The 22,083-nt window shown below is 41.8% G+C and overlaps 1 protein-coding gene across 2 annotated transcripts in view; it reads right to left on the bottom strand.

The window, feature by feature from the left end:
- The window catches only part of LOC137425471 (sister chromatid cohesion protein PDS5 homolog B), a 258,555-nt gene that overhangs the window by 34,120 nt on the left and 202,352 nt on the right, over positions 1-22,083 (bottom strand). For both annotated transcript variants that reach the window (XM_078776694.1, XM_078776693.1), the window contains exons 17-21: positions 11,921-12,036; positions 3,345-3,450; positions 3,070-3,230; positions 2,734-2,857; positions 2,415-2,573 (exon numbers count right to left, since the gene is read on the bottom strand). In XM_078776694.1, the coding sequence (XP_078632820.1) occupies positions 2,415-2,573; positions 2,734-2,857; positions 3,070-3,230; positions 3,345-3,450; positions 11,921-12,036 (666 nt within the window). The remainder of the gene's footprint in view (positions 1-2,414; positions 2,574-2,733; positions 2,858-3,069; positions 3,231-3,344; positions 3,451-11,920; positions 12,037-22,083) is intronic.

The following is a 22,083-nucleotide window of genomic DNA, read 5'->3' on the forward strand; positions in this document are numbered from 1 at the left end:
TAAAAGCAGCTCGAAAATATGCCAGCTAAAGAAGATTTTATGATGATGATGATTATTATAATTATGAACAACAAGATGAATTCCCGGGTTTGACTGATTTCGTTTTTTTCCTTCCCCCCCCCCCCCCCCCCTTTTGCCATGGTCTGGAGTACTGAAAAGTGATCCCTGCCTAGACAATCAGTTGAACAGAGCAGGTAGATTCTCAGCCATAGCCTAAACGACGTTTTAGAGAAGATACTCAAACTTCAGTTTTGTATGTAGCAAATGGGACCAGCATTTTTTCCCGTGCCATCCCTACATGGAGAGTACTAGCGCACTCTCTGACAATACTGAACCTAGATCATCTTGTATAGAAAGATCCCTAGAGTATCAGAGTCACTACTTCAGAAATGCCTCAGGTTCAGTGGACACTACTGGAGAAGTCATCGATAGATGGCCAAGATGGTATTCTTCTGGGAACCTTCTCATTGTCACCGCTCAAGAGGATGTCCTGTTACAACCTACGCTGATACACTGGAACATGACACCAAAAACAACAGGCGTGACCTCCACAACAACAGGTCGAACAGAGGTCTCCCAGGTCTCGATGTACGTGTGTGTGTGTGTGTGTGTGTGTGTGTGTGTGTGTGTGTGTGTGTGTGTGTGTGTGTGTGTGCGTGCGAGTCATTGGTTATCTCCATTTGCAGGTTTCAGGAGGTGGAATGGAGTCCTCCCAGGACCCAAAGTATTCCACTTCCTCTTCGGTAAGGGATCACGGTTCATGGACCAAGCTGTTCAGCTTTTTCAGAGTTTTGTTCCAAGAGCTCTTTTCAGGATCGTCACCGAACCCCGGATTGCCTCCAGTTGTAGTTCATTTGTGGTAATATTCCCGGGGATGGTTTTAAAAATCTCAGTGAGGTTCTTCTTTATCATTCCTGTTGACTAATTTATCACTGGTACAATTTCGATGCTCTTCAACTTCCAAGATCTCTTGACCTCATTTTTGAGGTCCTGGTATTTGGTCATTTTCTTGATTTCTGCATTGTTTCGGCCAAATTTGCTGGGTACTGATAACAATCATCAATGCTGTCTTTTCCTTTTAGTTCCTGTGTATAATGTCCGGACGCAATGCTTTGTTTTATATGTTCACGCTCGATGGAATCATCAGATCGTACATGAGGTGCGTGTGTGTGTGTGTGTGTGTGTGCGAGCATGTGCACATATATGCATGTGTGTCCTCAAAACGATCCCCATAACTTGATGAGGCCGCTGGGCACAGATTGAGTACCATCACAGCACATGCTGCACTGCACGACCTGTTAGCAACAAGTGTTGTCTGCCACACAAACACAATATCTCTGCCCTGCTGATAACCAGTTAAGAGGTTTGCAGTCATGGATAATAAATTAAATAAAAGGAGTACCCTCATCCAACATGTGACACGACACTGACGTCATGCACATAAAGGCATAAATCTCAGTCTGCAAAGACGCGAGTGTCGCACGGACATCATCCTAGTTTGTGCATGACGTCAATGTTATGTCACATCATGGGTCAGTGTGCTTCTTTCATTTAATATACATGTGTGTATATATATATATATTCCCATAATAGGTTTACTCTGTGCAATATATATATATATGCTATGTGCAATATAGGTCCCATAACAGGCACTTGCTTGTTAAACTGGTTGAGCGTGCCAGTTTGTGTTGCAGCTAGAATGAGCCTCAAATTCTTAAAAGCTCAAAAAGCAAATACGCTATGATTTAGCTAATTCTCACTGCACAGAGGTCAAGTTATTTTTTTCCCCCACTTCTTATTCTTTTTCTATTTCCAAAGATACAATTTAAATCTCCTCAAATCCATATAAGCCACATCTCAGCCAATATTTCAGACTTTCAGCTTAATTCAATCTTTCACTCAGGAGATACGGCTGTCATCAAATCTACCACTTGATGCATTGGCATTTCCATATACTGTAATCACATACTCTGCTATGGTGTGAATACTTTTTGTTTGTAACTGATGATCTTTGGAGAAAATGGGGGTTTGAATTGAGCACTCTTACAAACAAAAGCTTGAAAGTTTCATGAAAGCCATTGGTTATGTTTCATTGATTGGCCATTTTTGATTTTTAAAGCAAGCTCTCACATTCTTTTACCTTGACTGAAGCATATTTTACACATTTCTGATGCTCTTCCTGCATTCTTTGGGTAGTAAATAGAAATTTATCAAAAGTAACCTGCAAACGTTAGATCATGTTCTTAAAAGAACGGCGTTCCAAGAGCAAAAGGAGAAAAATCAGGACCTTCTGGTATTATGTACTCGTACATCAAATGAAGAGCACGGGAGAGGGATGTTGTAAATTCTGACTTTAAAAAAATCAAAAAAATCAGGTAAGCACCCCCTATCAAAGAAAGGAAAAGGTAGCTCACCCTGTCATTCATAAGCAAGTCTTTTACTATGAAATTGGCCACCATAGCCTTCATAGGGCCAGCAAACTGCTCGGGTGCAAGAATGGCCATGTGGCCAATGGAAACAAGCGGAGCAATAAGCTGCTCAGGGTTGTTGGCATCCAGACTTTTGCTGAGAGGCTGCGAAAGGGAAGTAGAAATGATATTGAATGTGTGGTTCAGATAAAAGTTATTGCCTTCATCTGCCTAAACAATTAGTGTCCGAACACTAAAATATCCACTCATTATTGACAAAATAGGCACTATAAAAGACACAGCAATTACACAATTCAATATCCACCTCAAAGATCTGTGCAAATTGGGTATCCCTGTTAGAAAATATAGTGTAGATGCAATGGACAGCATGCTTGGCTTGCTGTGGTGTTCCCTTCTTGGCCTTTTGCTGCAGTACAGGGATGAGGGCTCTGGAATAGAAAACAAACAAACAGGAAAGCCGTGCAAAGAGAGTTGTAGACAAAACCAGATGGTTCAAAAATAACAAAATAATGACAGTTATTAAAACCTTTTGCATACAAAGTTGTGGTTAACAACTAAACCAAGAAAGTATCATTTTTTTTAGAACGCACAAAAATACCTTGTGTAAGACACAAACTTCTTGAATGAAATTAAAACTCACGATCTTATCTGGGGGAAGTCTGTTTCAATTCGCTGTCCGGTATTTCTGAAGATCTGTAACGCTGCTTCGGATACTTTCTCGTCTTCCATCTTCAAGCAATGAAGCAATGACTCAAAGGTTTCAGCCGAATGGAATACCGCTGGGTTGGTGAAGGAAAGGACCTGACAAAATATGTGCACCAAAGACTGAGACCACAGTTGTCTTTATCTCCAGTACATTTCATTCCGATGACTGTGTTGCAGATTCAAATTTAAGATTGAGAGCTAAATCCTAACCTTCAGGAGCTCCAGTCCTGCTCTGATGGCGGTGTCGGAACTCACTCCCTCGTCCTCATCATCCGCAGTACCATCAATTGACTTGTTTATTTGTTTTATCAATGCACTGCACGAGATATTTTTGCAAATAAAAAAATGCATTATACAACTTTCAAACAAAATACAACCTCTGCAAGAAGCCAATCTGAATATAAAGTACATATGTCACAATAAAATGAGAATGCTGAGGGTGAGATCATACAACCAGGTTTTTTATTTATTAACTCTGTTCACCACATGATAAGCTCAAAATAAAATGAAATAAGATTTTCTTTCAGACATAAACAAGCGTTACGCCGAGGTCCCCCTTCGGTGAAATGATGTGAGTTGACAAAGTGAAAGACGCAAGGCGGCCATCTTGGATTTTGACATGGCGACCCAATTTTCAATAGCGTTCTTCCTTACGCGTAGATACACCCACACACCAGAGTAGAAGTTAGTAGTTCGTTTATTTTTCAAGATATTCCGTTCACAAGGTTCAGACATACATGGCGGTGGCCATCTTGGATTTTGACATGGCGACCTAATTTTCAATAGGGTTCTTCCATATGCCTAGATACACCCACACACCAAATTAGAATTCGGTCCTTCACTTACGCACGCACACATATCCGCACGCACGCACGGACGGACGGACATATATATGGCGGCGGCCATCTTGGATTTTGACATGGCGACCCAATTTTCAATAGCGTTCTTCCTTATGCCTAGATACACCCACACACCAGATTAGGAAGTTGGTACTTCGCTTATTTTTCAAGATATTCCGCTCGCAAGGGTCAGACATATATATGGTGGCGGCCATCTTGGATTTTGAGGGGCGATCCAATTTTCAATAGCGTTCTTCCTTATGGCGAGATACACCCACACACCAAATTAGAAGTTGGTACTTCGCTTATTTGTCAAGATATTCATCTCACAAGTGTCGGACATACATCGTGGCGGCCATCTTGGATTTTGACGTGGCGACCCAATTTTCAATAGCGTTCGTCCTTATGCCGAGATACACCCAAACACCAGATTAGAAGTTGGTACTTCGCTTATTTGTCAAGATATTCATCTCACAAGGTTCAGACATACATGGCGGTGGCCATCTTGGATTTTGACATGGCGACCCAATTTTCAATAGCGTTCTTCCTTATGCCTAGATACACCCACACACCAGATTAGAAGTTGGTACTTCGCTTATTTTTCAAGATATGCAGGTTACAAGGTTCAGACATACATGGCATCAGACATACATGGCGGCGGCCATCTTGGATTTTGACGTGGCGACCCAATTTTAAACAGCGTTCTTGCTTGTGCCGAGATACACCCACACACCAGATTAGAAGTTGGTACTTTGCTTATTTTTCAAGATATTTTGCTCACTAGGTTCAGACATATATATGGTGGCGGCCATCTTGGATTTTGACGTGGCGACCCAATTTTCAATAACATTCTTCCTTATGCCGAGATACACCCACACACCAAATTAGAAGTTGGTACTTTGCTTATTTTTCAAGATATTCATCTCACAAGTTTCAGACATACATGGCGGTGGCCATCTTGGCTTTTGACGTGGTGACCCGATTTTAAACAGCGTTCTTCCTTGTGCCGAGATACACCCACACACCAGATTAGACGTTGGTACTTCGCTTATTTTTCGAGATATTTCGCTCACAAGTTTCAGACATATATATGGTGGCGGCCATCTTGGATTTTGACGTGGCGACCCAATTTTCAATAGCGTTCGTCCTTATGCCGAGATACACCCACACACCAAATTAGAAGTTGGTACTTCGCTTATTTTTCAAGATATTCATCTCAAGGTTCAGACATACATGGCATCAGACATACATGGCGGCGGCCATCTTGGATTTTGACGTGGGTTGCATCCACACACCAAATTCGAATGCGGTCCTTCGCTTACGCATGCACGCACGCCCGCACGGACGGACGGACGGACAGACGGACACACGGACGGAGGGGAAAGCCATAGTCCCCCTTTCGCTCCACTGAGCAACGGGGGACAATAACTGTGAGAAATAGTAGAAACTCCACAGTACGAGCAGGGCGTCTCATTTGCATTAAATAAATAATCGGGAGATTAAATCAGACGCGGACGTAGGTTCAGGACGGTCGATCTTTAATTTTCGACAAGCTTTCGACCAACAACGGTCTTCTTCTTAGTCTACAGAAACAACAGGCATGTATATCAGACAAGTATGTATCGTGATATGTGTGTAAGATGTGTGATATGTGTAGAAAATGCATACAAAAGGAAGAGCCACGCTAAAGCTCACTCACCGTCCCCAAGTTCAGCGGAAGTGAAGCGCAGCTTACAGTTACCGTTTGCGTTACAGTTGGTGCACGTGCATATACAAATATAGACATACATACATACATAAACACACAAGCATATATTCATATACCATTTATATTCATATAATATATTTATATATTTATTTATATATTTATATAAATGACATATAAAGGTAGAATGAATGAATGAATGAATGAATGAATGGGTTACGGTTAATGATTTGATTGGGTTGATGTAGGAATATTCTTTAATCATCAACATTTATGCCATGAGGGATTTTTGTCCGAAGTTTATGTATCCAAAAGGACTCACGTTTCAGAATCGTGGTGTGTGATCGATTTGTGATTGATTCAATGGCAGAGATTTGGATGTCATTTATAGAGTGATCCGGTTGATTAAAGTGTATCGTGTTAGGTAGAGATTTGCCCTGACTGGTGTGGAAGTTATTGATTTCTGACTGGGTGTTATTAAATCGTGTGTAGAGTGTATTCTCAGTTTTTCAAACATATTGTTTGGTGCACTTTTGGCAAGTGATTAGGTATATGACCCATGTAGATTTGCAGTTCATATAGGAGGTGATGGGGAATTTTTGTCCAGTGCTAGAACTACAAAATTTGTTTCCTTCTAGTAAATGCTTGTGAATAATACATTTGTTTGCTGTGCATTCATAGAAGCCAGGGATCCTAGTTTCTTTGTTGTGGGGCTGTGGGTGCTTTGCTTTTACCAAGAGGTCCCTGAGTGTCCGACCACGTCAAAATGATGTTAGTGGGGGTTGAGGAAATGTGGTGCCGAGTGTTTCTGATTGATGGAGGAGAGGAAGGGCCTTATTCAGAATACTTGGCAATTGGGATGAGGTAGGAGAGTAGGTGGTTACCAGTGGGACACGGTTAGTTGCAGGTTGGGGTCTAAGTCAGAAGGTCTGCTCTCGGTATGCGTTTTGCTCGGTTTATTGCTTCTTTCACAGAGTGAGGGTCATAGTTTCTTGCAATGAAGTGTGTTTCTAATTGGCAGAGAGAAGTTTCTTCTGCCATTTTTGTTGAGCAAATGCATCTTACTCTGAGTGCTTGACTGTATGGTATGTTTCCAATTGTATGTTTAGGATGAGATGAAGAAGGGAGAAGGTAAGAGTGAGTGTCTGTTGGTTTGGCGTATAGTTCTGTTTCGTATATATATATATATATATATATATATATATATATATATATATATATATATATATATATATATATATATATATATATACTGAAACGCAAAAGAAACTTACCACCTTTGAAACCTTTAAATATCAACAATAACACTGCGTGTCGTAAATGTGTGAACTTATTTGTGGACAATAGTGTCCTCACTGTCAGACAAAACGGTCACGGATGGTCACTTGAACCTTCAATGGTCACTTCATAGCACAGCTGTTGAACAGCCATTTTGACTGTCAGTGCAAGGTTTGACAAGGGGTACGGGATGATTTTAATGAGCTGCACGTGATGTCTTGATATTGGCTTTAAAAAGGCCAGTGCAAAATGGGCATTTCAATCAACCACACAAACAACAACTGCTCCATCTCTTCATGGACAGAGGTCCGGAGCTTTGAAATAATCGTAACGCCCTTGGCTGGCGTTATAGCCTTTATCGACTCCTTCTGCTTCAAAATCGTACATATCGTAGAAGTACTACGATCGTACTGCCTCGCCAAATCGACAACACGCACACCTCGCTCATGTTTTTCGACGATTGCGTGTTTTATATCCAAGCACATCAGCCTCTTCTTCTTCTCAGCACTGCCCTTGGCACTCAATTTCTTAGGACCCATGGTTAAAACTAAGAAATTTTCCAAAATAACCAAAATGCGAAAACAAAGCAGCAGCGATATACGGCAGAGATGCTTGCACGGCAAGATAACCACGTGACCTGAACGCTCGTTGGGCCACCTAGTGGCGGGTGGCGTAAGCTCGTAACTCAGATCTCGGCTCGCATCACAAAGCAAAAAACCGACCGAGCGACGGCTCGTATCTCGGAAAACTCGTATTTCACTGTATGTATATGTATATGTATATGTATGTGTATGTGTATGTGTGTGTGTATATATATATATATATATATATATATATATATAAAAAATACGTGTATATATATTGTTGCGGATCCGCCGCCGGCCTTCTCCCCTCACAAAGGGGGGATTAGTCCCCTTGTCTTTGACGGGCCTGGCGGGACCTATGACGTCCCTTCCGGACAGCGCGAAATAGGGTATTAGGACCAAATTCGCTATTACCTAAATACTCGCGCTGCCTTGAAGCGAGGAGATAAGCCACTCACGAACCACGTGTGTTGATACGCCGAGCGGTTGCGTACACGCAATCCGCACCGTTATCACTTACTAGACACCGATTCAAGCGGTTCTTATTCGTACCATGCTTAGTCAATGGAGAAATCACAAAGGCGATCGAATTGGGAAGGAAGAACAGATTTATTTACACTATACACAATGATTCAAGAAAAAGGGGACACAGAGCAGCCTTATAGAGTCTAACTTAATACCCAAAAGACTACGGGCCCGTTTCACTCACACTCACACAGGGATTGCAGCTGCAGGATGATGGTCCGCGCGTCCAGGGATGGCTCTCGTGCAGCTCCCTCTGGTCTCCGGCTCGTCCCGTGCAGATGGATCCAGGAAGAGGCAGGAGCTCGTAGCGCGCCGTTTGGACGCACAGGGTTATTACGGGGCGAACGGTAGGGGGTGGGCTCTGGTGCGGTTGGTGGTTAATCACTGGCGGCAATAAGCCGCGTTTACTCGCGTGGCTGGAATATTCGCTATTCGCAACCGGCGCGTTTGGCTGTGGCCGCGTACTTGTACCGCCAACGCCTCTTCTTCTTCCCTTTGTGCGCGTACGTAATATGGCGAGTTACAGTTCAAAGCCTCAAAGCGAGCGAGTCCTCAAATCCTCAAAGTGCTATGGCAACGAAGTTCTCTCCACAAGTCCTTTTCGATGCACTCCAACAAGTGCTCAGAATGCGCTCGCCCCCTCAAGTCCAGTCCTCTCGATATGCGCTCGCTGTAAAAGTCCTGCTTGTAAGTCCTGTCGAGGGCTTTTCGCGTGGGCTTATATAGCCCCGCCCCGCGAACCTTCCCGAACTCACCAGACGTTCTCTGCCACGCCCTCTCACGCCATGCCGCCTGAGCCCTTATTGGTTGATGACCCTTACCGTCCCCCTACCGCTGCGGCCGATCTCAACCCTCCTTTGGCTTTCGAGGCCCTGCCTCGTGTTAACTCGACTAGAGACAGCCAAATGGGGCGCGGGATGGATTCCGCCCATCGAAGTGGAATTGGAGGGTGGACGCAAAATGAACGGGACCTAATCTCATGTCTTTACACAACGCAGATATTAATAGGGGAAATGGCCTATACTTACACATACTATGACATAACTAATACTACAAGTGGGCCTACGTGTTACTCGTGGAACTAACTATGAGGGGCAAACCTTTAGCATTTATTGAAGTCATATGTACAATCTCAAAACCGCAGCAATATATATATATAAATAAATAAATAAAATATAAACCAAACAAGGCCCTGCTGACCTGTTAAATGCATTATGGCATTAAACGCTGTGATCGCATGCTTACCGCTTCGCTTCCTGCCCAGATAGCTTCAGCAGCACACACTCAGGTGTATTTTAAAGATTGAGGGTCTAATGTCACAAGTAAAGGATTGCGGAGTCGCTACACGTGGTTTCGGCCTTGTTAGAGCTCACCAGAAGATACACCATGTAATTGTTTACTTGAGACCGTGCAACCTAATCTGCTTAACACTGTGTTACACCTCCTCGTGCTCAGGTGGCAGGCGAACATTACTGCTCACAGATTGTGCAGCTTCGGCTGTTATGGGAAGCAAACGATGCCTTGCTGCTCTATATCAAGCTAGATGACACACACACACACACACACACACACACACACACACACACACACACACACACACACACACACACACACACACACCACTAAGTGGTCTTTATGTGATTATCACACTAAATACTTATATTTGATCTTGATCCCTTCGTCTCATAGCAAAATCATCCTTGTTTCAGTGTTTGAAAAGGACAACTTTATGGCGATTCAATAGGGATGCCATATGAAAAGTGTTGTGTTGGTGTTGGCTTAGCGGTTAGGGTGCCGGCTTGGGATCCTAGGATGCTGGGTTCGAATCCCGGTCGATCGCTGAATTAACGCCAGGGGGGTTGACTCAGCCTGTCATCCTTCCGAGGTCGGCAAATTGAGTACCAGCTTGCTGGGATGAATGATCCCGGTGTGTACCCCGGTTTAGAATAGGTGCACCGTATCCCTGCGCATCGTAAGAGCGTGACCAAGGGTTGGCGTCAGGAAGGGCATCCGGCCATAAAAACATTGCCTCAAACAGGGCACCATGATTGTCATGGGGCCCACAAGGCTAACCCCTGCTCTAGCGGGGAACAAAATGGCCTTAAACGATCATTCATATGAAAACTTTGCAGAAAAAAGAAGAGATTATTTCTCTGGAAATTGGTATTTTATTGGATAAACACAAAAAGAGATTTTAATTGACATCTTCACCTTCAAAACACAACATGTCTATAAACACTCACTCTTCCACTTCGTAAACAACATCAACAGCACTTTGTATTCAACAACAAAACAAGTACAAAAAGTTTTAATTAAAACAAAAGCCGCGTCGATGTTACACAATGCCTAGATGCAGCTGTGCCTATAACGTCGATGTTATAGGCACAGGACATTCCTATTGATTCGATTACTTGATGTTATTTTTGTGCAAAGTGAAAATATATCTCGGCAATTTCCCGTGTGTGGCGACGAATTTTTAATATATCTCGGCATTTTCCCGTCTGTTATTTCAGGCGGTGTATGACTGACCATGCCGCGATTAAAAAAAAAAAAAATCTCGGCAATTTCCCGTGTGTGGCGACACGTGAACGAAGCTATGCTCCTCTCTCCACATTATTGTGACGACGTATAAATTAAATATTTCATCGTGACGATTGTCATCAAATGGACGAATTTTTAATATATCTCGGCATTTTCCCGTCTGTTATTTCAGGTGGTGTATGACTGACCATGCCGTGATTGAAAAAATATATATCTCGGCAATTTCTCGTGTGTAGCGACACGTGAACGAAGCTATGCTCCTCTCTCCACATTATTGTGACGACGTATAAATTAAATATTTCATCATGACGATCGTCATCAAATGGACGAATTTTTAATATATCTCGGCATTTTCCCGTCTGTTATTTCGGGCGGTGTATGACTGACCATGCCGTGATTGAAAAAATATATATCTCGGCAATTTCTCGTGTGTAGCGACACGTGAACGAAGCTATGCTCCTCTCTCCACATTATTGTGACGACGTATAAATTAAATATTTCATCATGACGATCGTCATCAAATGGACGAATTTTTAATATATCTCGGCATTTTCCCGTCTGTTATTTCGGGCGGTGTATGACTGACCATGCCGTGATTGTAAAAAAATATATCTCGGCAATTTCTCGTGTGTAGCGACACGTGAACGAAGCTATGCTCCTCTCTCCACATTATTGTGACGACGTATAAATTAAATATTTCATCGTGACGATTGTCATCAAATGGACGGATTTTTAATATATCTCGGCATTTTCCCGTCTGTTATTTCGGGCGGTGTATGACTGACCATGCCGTGATTGTAAAAAAATATATCTCAATGGACTTGAAGTTACAGGCCTTTGAGAATTCATTTCGTTCTATAAAGGGCAACTTTCATCGGATTTTCTTCCCGTTTTTTTTCAACCGAGTCTAAAACTATGTTAGCGACTGTGAAAAATGAAATGATATATCGAATTTGATTTGAAATAAAACTGTGTGAGGGAGGAAGACACCATGGGCCTACAAAACAGGCCTCAAAGCTATGCGAGTTAATAAAATGGTGGATATTTGTTTATATGAAGGCTCTCCCAGAATGGGTGGAGCTATGGTTCCCAGAATGGGTGGAGCTTTGAGGTTTTGTCTTCTCTGCAAGAACAAGAAGAACAAGAAGAAGAAGAACAACAACAACAGCAGAGGGCACTCTATGAGCAGCGTCTGCGACGCGGCTAAAAACTCCCAGAATAAATCCATAAATTGTTTTTCCTTTGAAGCATGCTATATATAGAAATAATAAAAAAACCTTCAGTTTCACATACAAATATCAATAAAATACATACCTGACGGCCTCAGCATCAATGTGCACAGGGGCTATCCTCTCCAGCAAAAACTTCACCATTTGCAAGAAAGGGTTGGTTGGCTGTTTGGGGTTAGCCAGCTTTTTGGTGATCTCCCTCTAGCAAGAAAAACAATCTTTCAAAGGCCTTAAATAAGAAATACATTCAAAAATAGATTCAGCATGAACAAAAGCATGTCTTTAGCAAAGAAAAGTGCCAAACAGTACGTTGCAGTTATACTTTCATCCAGCAGGTGGAAATTTACAGAATGAGTAACAACTGTCAGTTGTGCAATGCTCGCCCATTGGTGGTGCCATTTACTCAAACAGAGGTCTGACATCTCCACATCATAGAGATTGGAAATAACACCCGGTTTGCCAGAGTTCATCTCACATTTTGAAAGCCTTGGGCTTTTTTGTCAAGCTCACAACCAATGCGCCTACAAAAATGGCATTACCCAGACACAAACAACAGTTTTTAAATATTGAAAATTGAATTTGCTTTTCATTAATCTCAATGAGGGTCATGTCAGCAGCCTTTGAAATATATTAACCATTATATTTAACCTCCAAAATAAGCTAATATGTAATAAGTTACATTTTATCTTCCAAAGGTAATTTTGATTTAATATCAACTGCGATGGTTTTTGTAATCTGTATTTTTTTAAATATCCATAATAAATAATTTTGATTTAATATCAACTGCGATGGTTTTTGTAATCTGTATTTTTTTTAAATATCCATAATAAATAATTTTGATTTAATATCAACTGCGATGGTTTTTGTAATCAGTATTTTATTAAATATCCATAATAAATAATTTTGATTTAATATCAACTGCGATGATGGATTCCATCATCTGCCATCAATGTAGCTGAAATGAAATCCTTCCTTTTCTCCAACATCCTCATCTCAGATCACCAATTCGGATTCAGACAGGGTCACTATATCTTGGACATGCTGCTTCTACCCTCCCAACATGGATGGAGGCCCTCAATATCAGACATGAGATCAGGGCCTTCTCTCCAAACACAACTTTTGATACAGTCTGGCATCCTGCCTTCCTCTCCAAACTCTGCCGATGGGCAGCCAAGGCCAACTCCACTGCACCTTATGTTATGTTGCGTCATGATCCGTTCAGCGTTTTAGCTTTTCCACGAGCCTTGACTTTGTATTAAAATAATAACAAGAAAGAGCAATCAGAGATTGCAGACCTCCGCCAGGACGTGTTTTGAGTGTTTTTAAGGCTTTTGTGTTAAAACAAATATGGCAGCCGAACCACGTGACCGATGACGTCATCATCATTTTTTTCTCCACCAATTTATCCCTAGATAGTGCTGAAGAAATTTCATCTTGATCGGATTTTGTACATGTACATGTCGAACTTTTGTACATGTCGAATTAAGACGTCATAATGGAGGCACCTATGACCTCATCATTAACATATTTTATTGCCCATGGAGAGTTCTTTACAATGAGCCGTTTCAATTTTTTCTATGAAGCGCTTTCGGAGATACAGACGTTCAATTTTTTTCGGTTTTTTCCAAGAGGGTGCCCATTCCATATGACCTACGACGTCATAATTATCATTTAAAAATTATACAGGAGGAGGTGCACCTATGGTGAAAATTTCCTATCAATTGGACCAACGGTTGCAGAGAAAATCATATCTATTCGTGCGGACGAACAGACAGACAGCCAAACGGACTCAAATGCAATACCCTCTCCTCTGGCGAGGGTAATAATCATAATAATGATAACTAGACAGACCACCTACGATGGGCCACTTTATAACTGCGGGCAGTTATGACTGAGATCCAATCTGTCCCACTTTGATTGGACACGTGACCGGTGAAATCCTCTTCTGCTTAAAATGTTGTTAAAATTTTTGGCTGCCAGATAGTGTGCCCAATCACATTGAAATTTCAAGCATATATTCCCCAAGACGACTAGATCCTACTTGCAAAGTTTGACTGGAATAGCTTTACCAGTTTCAGAAAAATACGTATTTCTTTATTTATTTTCCTTTGATCCAACATGGCTGCCAGACCATGTGACCTATGATTTATTTGTGAACACCTTGCATGGTTTGAGGAACATCTGTGTGACATTTCCACTCAATCTGTCCAGCCGTTCTGTAGAAGTTGATTTTTAAAGGTTTAGACTTCAAAAAAAATCATACCTGGCCGACCATGTGACCTATGATTTATTGGAGAGTCCCGGGGGTTGCTGGGCGAGGGGAAGAGCAAGGGGGGGATTGGGGGGGGGAAGGGGAGGGGGGAAGGGGGCGATAAGGGGAGGGGGGCGATAAGGGGGGGGAGGGGGGGGAAGAGGGGGAGGCAGGAGAGCGAGGGGGTTCATATATATGCTGGTGGGTGAATGGGGTGAATGTGGCGTTCATCACGTTTCTGAGTTAAGTGTGATGCCAATCAGGAAGAAGAAGCCGTACTACCAACTTTGTACACTTCTGGAATTGTTTGATTTATTTGTATTCAAATGTCTGGTGATTGTTTTGTATTTATTTATGCACATGTGTACTTGTATATAACTGTCATTAATTTGAAAAAGCTTAGGCACGATCGAGTTGTTTTTTTTTAACCCCCAAAAAAACAATCTTTTTTTTTTTCCAAAAAAAAAATTTTTGGGCCTAAACACTCCCAGGCACTCACTGGTGAACCTCTGAAAGTTTGATGAAGATCCGTTCAGCCATCTCTGAGAAAAATGGCGACACAGACAGACACTCTCTTATATAGTAGATCATCATATATTCCCCAAATCCAGTCGATCATGTGCATGAAGTTTTGCATCAATCTGGGTCAGCTGTACTGAATAAGTTCCTTTAAAATATTCAGTCCAATATGGCTGCCAAACCACGTGACCTATAACGCCATAGATTTACATTCTCCTATTGTTGCGTAGAACATGCTCAATAAATTTCAAACTGATTAGATGTAGCGTTGTACTTATCAAATTATGTCATAATGAAGGCACCAATGACGTCATGGTTAACAATACTTATTTCCCATGCAGAGTGCTTTACAATGAGGCATGTTTCCATTTTTTCCTTATAGCGGTTTCTGAGATATAGGGGTCCAAAAGTTTTCCATTTTTCCAAGATGGCGCCCATACCACGTGACCTGTGATGTCATAATTACCATTAAAAATTCCACATTAACCGATGCACACGCCAGTGAAAATTTCATTAATCGGACTAACGATTGCCGAGAAAATGAATTTAAAAGGGAATAAACCCACAAAGACCCACGAAAATCAAATGGAATAAAAGAAAATCTGAACAAAAACATCGGTATCCATCCAAGAAGGATTGTATCCCAAATAATAATAAGAACAACAACAACAATAATAACAACAAGAAGTAAAAGATATAAAATGCCATAGCCACCATGGTTTTAGTAATTTTGCTGTACTGAGTCAAAGGCCGTCAGTCGGCCATCTTTGATCGGATTAGAAAACAAAATCTTCTGCATATGTATACACTCATGTATTGTCTTTGTGCAAAGTTTGAACAAAATCGGTCCATGCATGTCGAGAAATGTTTGGGGACACGTTTAAGTAAGAAAATGGCCGCCAGTCGGCCGTCTTGGATCTGATCTCGAAATAAAATGACGTACATATGCAACCCATCATTCATTTTCTGTATGCTATGTTTGAACAAGATCGGTAAGTGCATGTCAAAGAAATGGTTGAGGACGTAGTCAATATCGGGTTTTGTACAACTAAAATGGCCGCCAGTCTACCAGTCGGCTATCTTTGATCAGACTGCAAAATAAAGTGAGGTGCACGTATATGGCGTTATGTGCTGTGCTTGTGCCATGGTTGAACAAAATCGGACCATGCATGCACAAGAAATGGTTGGGGAAACGTTTAAGTAACAAAATGGCCACCAGTTGGCCATCTTGGATCTGATCTCGAAAAAAAAATGACGTACATATGCAACCCATCATTCCTTATCTGTGTGCCAGGTTTGAATTAGCTCGGTAAATGCATATCTGAGAATTGGTTGAGGACTTGTTCAATATCGTGTCAAAGCATGTCCTGCAGCACTTCGCCCAGGAACTGGACTGTGAAATTGGACCTCGGCACTTCTTCCTCATTGCTGCCCCCCCCCCCCCCCCCTCCTCCTCCTTGAAAACCTTTGCAATGGCCTCCATATCCTCCTCGATGAGCGGGTTCAGAAAACGGTATATAGCATCATGGGTTTCAGCGTAAAGACCCCTTTTGCGTTTGCGCGAATGAGAGGTCCATTCAAAGGCATACTCTTCTGCATGTTATCCTCAATCCATATGCCAAGAGCCTTCTCCATCCTTTATATGTGGACATCCCAAACATGGGTGATCACCTTCGTACTTGATGCAGCGCTCGCTGCAACACTTTCACGAATCGCCTTCTCGTTCTTCCGTATGTAGCGAATGGTGGATTCGTTGATGCCATAATGCCTGCCAACAGAGGCTGCACTCTCTCCTTTTGAAAGCCGGTCGAGCAGCTCCAAGTTGTTCAGGGTCATCACTTTTTTCGGCCTCTTGGTAGTCGACGCATCTCCGGCACTGGTCTTGAGCTTGGGAGCGACCCTTGAACGATGAGCAGAGCGCGAGGCAAAAACGCAGGTCAAAGCAATGAGAGGAAAAGAATGATTGAAACCCAGGACACAGTCAGTATATGTACGAATGCGGGCATTGTGGGTAGCTGTGGGAGGGGTGAGTATTTTGCCCATTGTTTGTGGGGGGTGTTATCAGATGATGCTGTAGAGGGGTGGGGGGGGGGGGGGGAGGAAGGCTTGTTTATGCAGCTGTTGGGACATCCCACAAAACGTTTTCATTGTATAATATCTCGGATGATGCTGTATTGAGCAGCTGCTAATTACAGTAATAGATTTAATGAAGCGTTTTCATTCTATAACTTGTGGGGGATGACTTGTTTATGCAGCTGGTGGGATATTACGCGAAGCTCGCTTATAGTGGGGCTAAAATTTGCTGCTGCGAAAGCCATGGAAACGCGAAGCACACGGCCGCGAATGTCGACGCAGGTCATGTGATAGATATGATGAATTGTTTTCATTACATACAGCAACTCGCAGGGGGTGACGTGTTACGCAGCTAGTGGGGAATATTTATTTTGTGTATGTCCAGCTGCTTTGTGCATGGCTGGTGAAAGATGGGTTTTATTTTTTTATGCTCGCGGCTCATGGAAAAAATATTTTTGTGCCCACAAAAAACCGTAAATTCGCGGGACACATGGCCGCGAATAGAAAAGCAGGTTGCAATTTTTCAACCACAAATGTGCGGAACCCACGAATAGCAGGGTCGTGTGTGTGTGTGTGTGTGTGTGTGTGTGTGTGTGTGTGTGTGTGTGTGTGTGTGTGTGTGTGTGTGTATGTATATATATATATATATACATAGAATGCTTGTTATATATATATATAGAATGTTATAGGCACTTTCTGCCAAAGGGGGCAATACCACCTATCAGAGCCAAGGGTGTACTTACTTTTTCCACATGTGAAATTTGCATTTATGTTTATTTAAATTATACAATGGACTACAAAATGTAAATGTTTCATGATATTTGTTACATTATATCACCTTTATCTATCAATATTGTTGAAATTAAGATCAAATAGCTGCATGTTGAAATATGTTTTAAAAAGTCAAAACTTTACATGGGGTGTACTTACTTTTTCACGTGACTGTATATATATCAATATATCAATATATCAATATATCAATATATCAATATATCAATATATATATATATATATATATCAATATATATATATCAATATATCAATATATCAATATATATATATATATATATATATATATATATATATATATATATATATATATATATATATATATATATATATATATATATATATATACAGTGGTACCTCGGCTTACGAGTGCCCCAACGTACGAGTTTTTCGGGATACGAGCCGTCGCTCGGGCGGTTTGTTGCTTTGGGATACGAGCCGAGATCCGATGTACGAGCTCAAAAAATTTATTTTTTTGAATTTTCCGGTTGTGGCTTCCGGTTCCGGTCACGTGGTTATCTTGCCGTGAAAGCATCTCTGCTTGGATATAAAACACGCAATCGTCAAAATACATGAGCGAGGAATCTCCTTGCTCCAGCCGGTGACGTCATCGGCGGGGATCCCCGCCTCCAGAGTGGCTGGTCACGTGACCGCCAAAGCGTGTCGCGCGTGCGGGTATAATGAGCTACACCTGTGGATCACGTGACCACGGAAGCACGCCTCGCTTGAGAGGCATGGCTTTCGGTTTGCGTTTTGCTTTATAAGGCGCGATAAATGGGCTTTTGAGTGTTAGCGGTTCATGGCGTTGACGGTTCATGACGGTTCATGACGGTTCATGGCGTTGACGGTCAAAAACCCATTACATCAATTTTACCAGGCACTGTACAGTAAGTACAGTGGACACCAAATGCACGGTGGAAGGCTAGAAGTAGAAGATCGTCCAAGACAAGTGAGAATAAGCCATACTTTGGAGATGACGTCATTCGCTGGTCCGATAACCAAAGATGTGGTATAAAAAACCAGGTGAGCTAACAATGCAGCAATGAAGGAATTCGGCCAAGGCACCGGCACACAACGACCTACCTACATCGAAAGACTCAATGCCAATGGTGACAGAAGCCAAGACGGCCGGCTTAAACACCGCCGAAAGACCACGGTGTACCAACTTACGATGCAGAACATCTTGCACTTAATATGATGACAACAGGTGCCATCCTCTGACGTACCATTACAGGTACAGGTACAGTACACGTGAGCACAGAGCAAAAGTTCACTGAAACCGAGATTAAGAAAAAAGAAAAAACACCTCGTGGTCCGTGCTCGATATCCGAGTTTCAATCTTTTCAAACACATGATGCTCTCGGTCACGGTATCTCCTGCGAGCTGCTTCTCCTTCAACCACACAAACAACAACTTCTCCATATCTTCATGGATAGAGGTCCGGAGCTTTGAAATAATCGTAACGCCCTTGGCTGGCGTTATAGCCTTTATGGACTCCTTCTGCTTCAAAATCGTACATATCGTAGAAGGAGTACGATCGTACTGCCTCGCCAAGTCGACAACACGCACACCTCACCTGGCATGCTCTTCTCCTCTGCTTAATAAAACCAGTTTATTTCTTTACATTCTCTTGTATTATGTACAGTATATACGAGGTCGTGCTTGTTTATACATTATTTGTTATTTATAAAGTACATTTTTGTTATTTAAAAGCACCTAACAAAAAAAATTGGTGTTTTTTTTTTGAGGCTGGAACGGATTAATAGCATTTCAATGCATTTGAATGGGAAAATTTGCTTTGACTTACGAGCGATTTGGCTTACGAGCTCCGTCACGGAACGGATTAAACTCGTAAGCCGAGGTACCACTGTATACGTATATATATATATATATCAATATATCAATATATATATATATATATATATATATATCAATATATATATATATATATATATATCAATATATCAATATATATATATATATATATATATATATATCAATATATATATATATATATATATCAATATATCAATATATATATATATATATATATATACAGTGGTACCTCGGCTTACGAGTGCCCCAACGTACGAGTTTTTCGAGATACGAGCCGTCGCTCGGGCGGTTTGTTGCTTTGGGATACGAGCCGAGATCCGATGTACGAGCTCAAAAAATTTATTTTTTTGAATTTTCCGGTTGTGGCTTCCGGTTCCGGTCACGCAGTTATCTTGCCGTGAAAGCATCTCTGCCGTGTATCGCTGCTGTTTTGTTTGTGAAAGTGGTTTTTTCTGTAAAATTTCGCGTTTTCAACCATGGGTCCGAAGAAAGTGAGTGCCAAGGGTGGGCCTGAGAGGAAGAAGAGGATGATGAGTATGGATACGAAACACGCAATCGTCGAACAACATGAGCGAGGTATGCGTGTTGTCGACTTGGCGAGGCAGTACGATCGTACTACTTCGACGATATGTACGATTTTGAAGCAGAAGGAGTCGATAAAGGCTATAACGCCAGCCAAGGGCGTTACGACCATTTCAAAGCAACGGACCTCTGTCCATGAAGAGATGGAGAAGTTGTTGTTTGTGTGGTTGACGGAAAAGCAGCTCGCAGGAGATACCATGACCGAGAGCATCATTTGTGAGAAGGCACGAGACATTTACAGGGATTTGGTGCAGCAGACGGCGGGAACATCAACGGACGAGGCATCGGAAGAGTCATTCAAAGCCAGTCGGGGATGGTTTGATAATTTTAAGAAGAGGACCGGCATTCACTCCGTCGTCAGGCATGGTGAGGCAGCAAGCTCGGATGTGAAGGCAGCCGAAGAGTTTATTATAACTTTTGCCGAACTGATAAAAGCGGAAGGATACATCCCCCAGCAAATCTTCAACTGTGACGAGACAGGGCTCTTCTGGAAAAAGATGCTGAGGAGGACGTATATAACGGCAGAGGAGAAGAGCATGCCAGGCCACAAACCCATGAAGGATCGGTTAACCCTTGCACTGTGTGCGAATGCGAGTGGCGACTGCAAGATTAAGCCGCTACTGGTATATCACTCTGAAAACCCCAGAGCGTTTAAGTCTCATAAGATCCTTAAAGAAAAACTGCAGGTTATGTGGAGAGCAAACGCAAAGGCGTGGGTTACCAGGCAGTTATTTGTGGAGTGGGTAAACCTGGTCATTGGTCCTGGCATCAAGAAGTACCTTTTGGAGAATAAGCTACCCCTGCAAGCCCTTCTCGTCCTTGACAATGCTCCCGCACACCCACCAAACCTCGTAGACGACATCCTTGAAGAATTTGCATTCATTAAGGTCCGCTACCTTCCACCCAACACCACCCCTATCCTGCAGCCCATGGACCAGCAGGTGATTTCCAATTTCAAAAAGCTCTTCACCAAGCACCTGTTCCGGCGCTGCTTTGAGGTTACGGAGAGCACAAACCTCACCCTTCGAGAGTTCTGGAAGGATCACTACAATATCGTGGCCTGCCTCAGAATTATCGACATGGCCTGGCAGGGTGTTACAAGGAGGACCTTAAACTCTGCATGGAAGAAGCTGTGGCCTGAGGTTGTGTCCGAAAGTGTTAGTGCTACTGAGGAAGTGTTAGTGGTGGAGGAGATTGTGTCCCTCGGAAGGTCCATGGGCCTGCAAGTGGATGAAGACGACGTTAACGACCTCGTCGAGAAACACAATGAGGAACTGACAACGGAGGAATTAAAGGAGCTACAGCAGCAGCAGAATACGGAGGTTTTGCAGGAACTAAACGCGGAGGAGCCAGAGGCGGAGGAGGTTATCGCGACAAGTGAGATAAAGGAAATGTTGGGAATGTGGGAGAAAATTTCAGAATTTGTTCAAAAGAAACACCCTGAAAAAGTTGCAACAGGTCGTGCGTTGGCGCTGTGTAACGACACTTGCCTCACTCATTTCCGAAAAATTTTGAAAGGGAGGAAGAAACAAACCTCGTTGGACAGGTTTTTAGTGAAACGCCCGGCAAGTGAAAGCGAGGACAGTGTGGCGAAAAAGGCAAAAGGTATCTCCTCCACCTCTGCCAGCATCTTCGTCTGATCTTCAAGGTAAATACATACAGTACACTTAATAAAACCAGTTTATTTCTTTACATTCTCTTGTATTATGTACAGTATATACGAGGTCGTGCTTGTTTATACATTATTTGTTATTTATAAAGTACATTTTTGTTATTTAAAAGCACCTAACAAAAAAAATTGGTGTTTTTTTTTTGAGGCTGGAACGGATTAATAGCATTTCAATGCATTTGAATGGGAAAATTTGCTTTGACTTACGAGCGATTTGGCTTACGAGCTCCGTCACGGAACGGATTAAACTCGTAAGCCGAGGTACCACTGTATATATATATATATATATATATATATATATATATATATATATATATAATATATATATATATATATATATATATATATATATATATAATATATATATATATATATATAATATATTATATCATATCAATATCAATATATATATATATATATATAATATATCAATATATATAGATATCAATATATATATATGTATATCAATATATCAATATATATATATATATATCAATACATATATATATATCAATATATATCAATATAC

The sequence above is a fragment of the Myxine glutinosa genome, chromosome 4 (assembly GCF_964187855.1).
Source record: "Myxine glutinosa chromosome 4, kmMyxGlut1.1, whole genome shotgun sequence".
Classification (NCBI taxonomy): Eukaryota; Metazoa; Chordata; class Myxini; order Myxiniformes; family Myxinidae; genus Myxine; species Myxine glutinosa.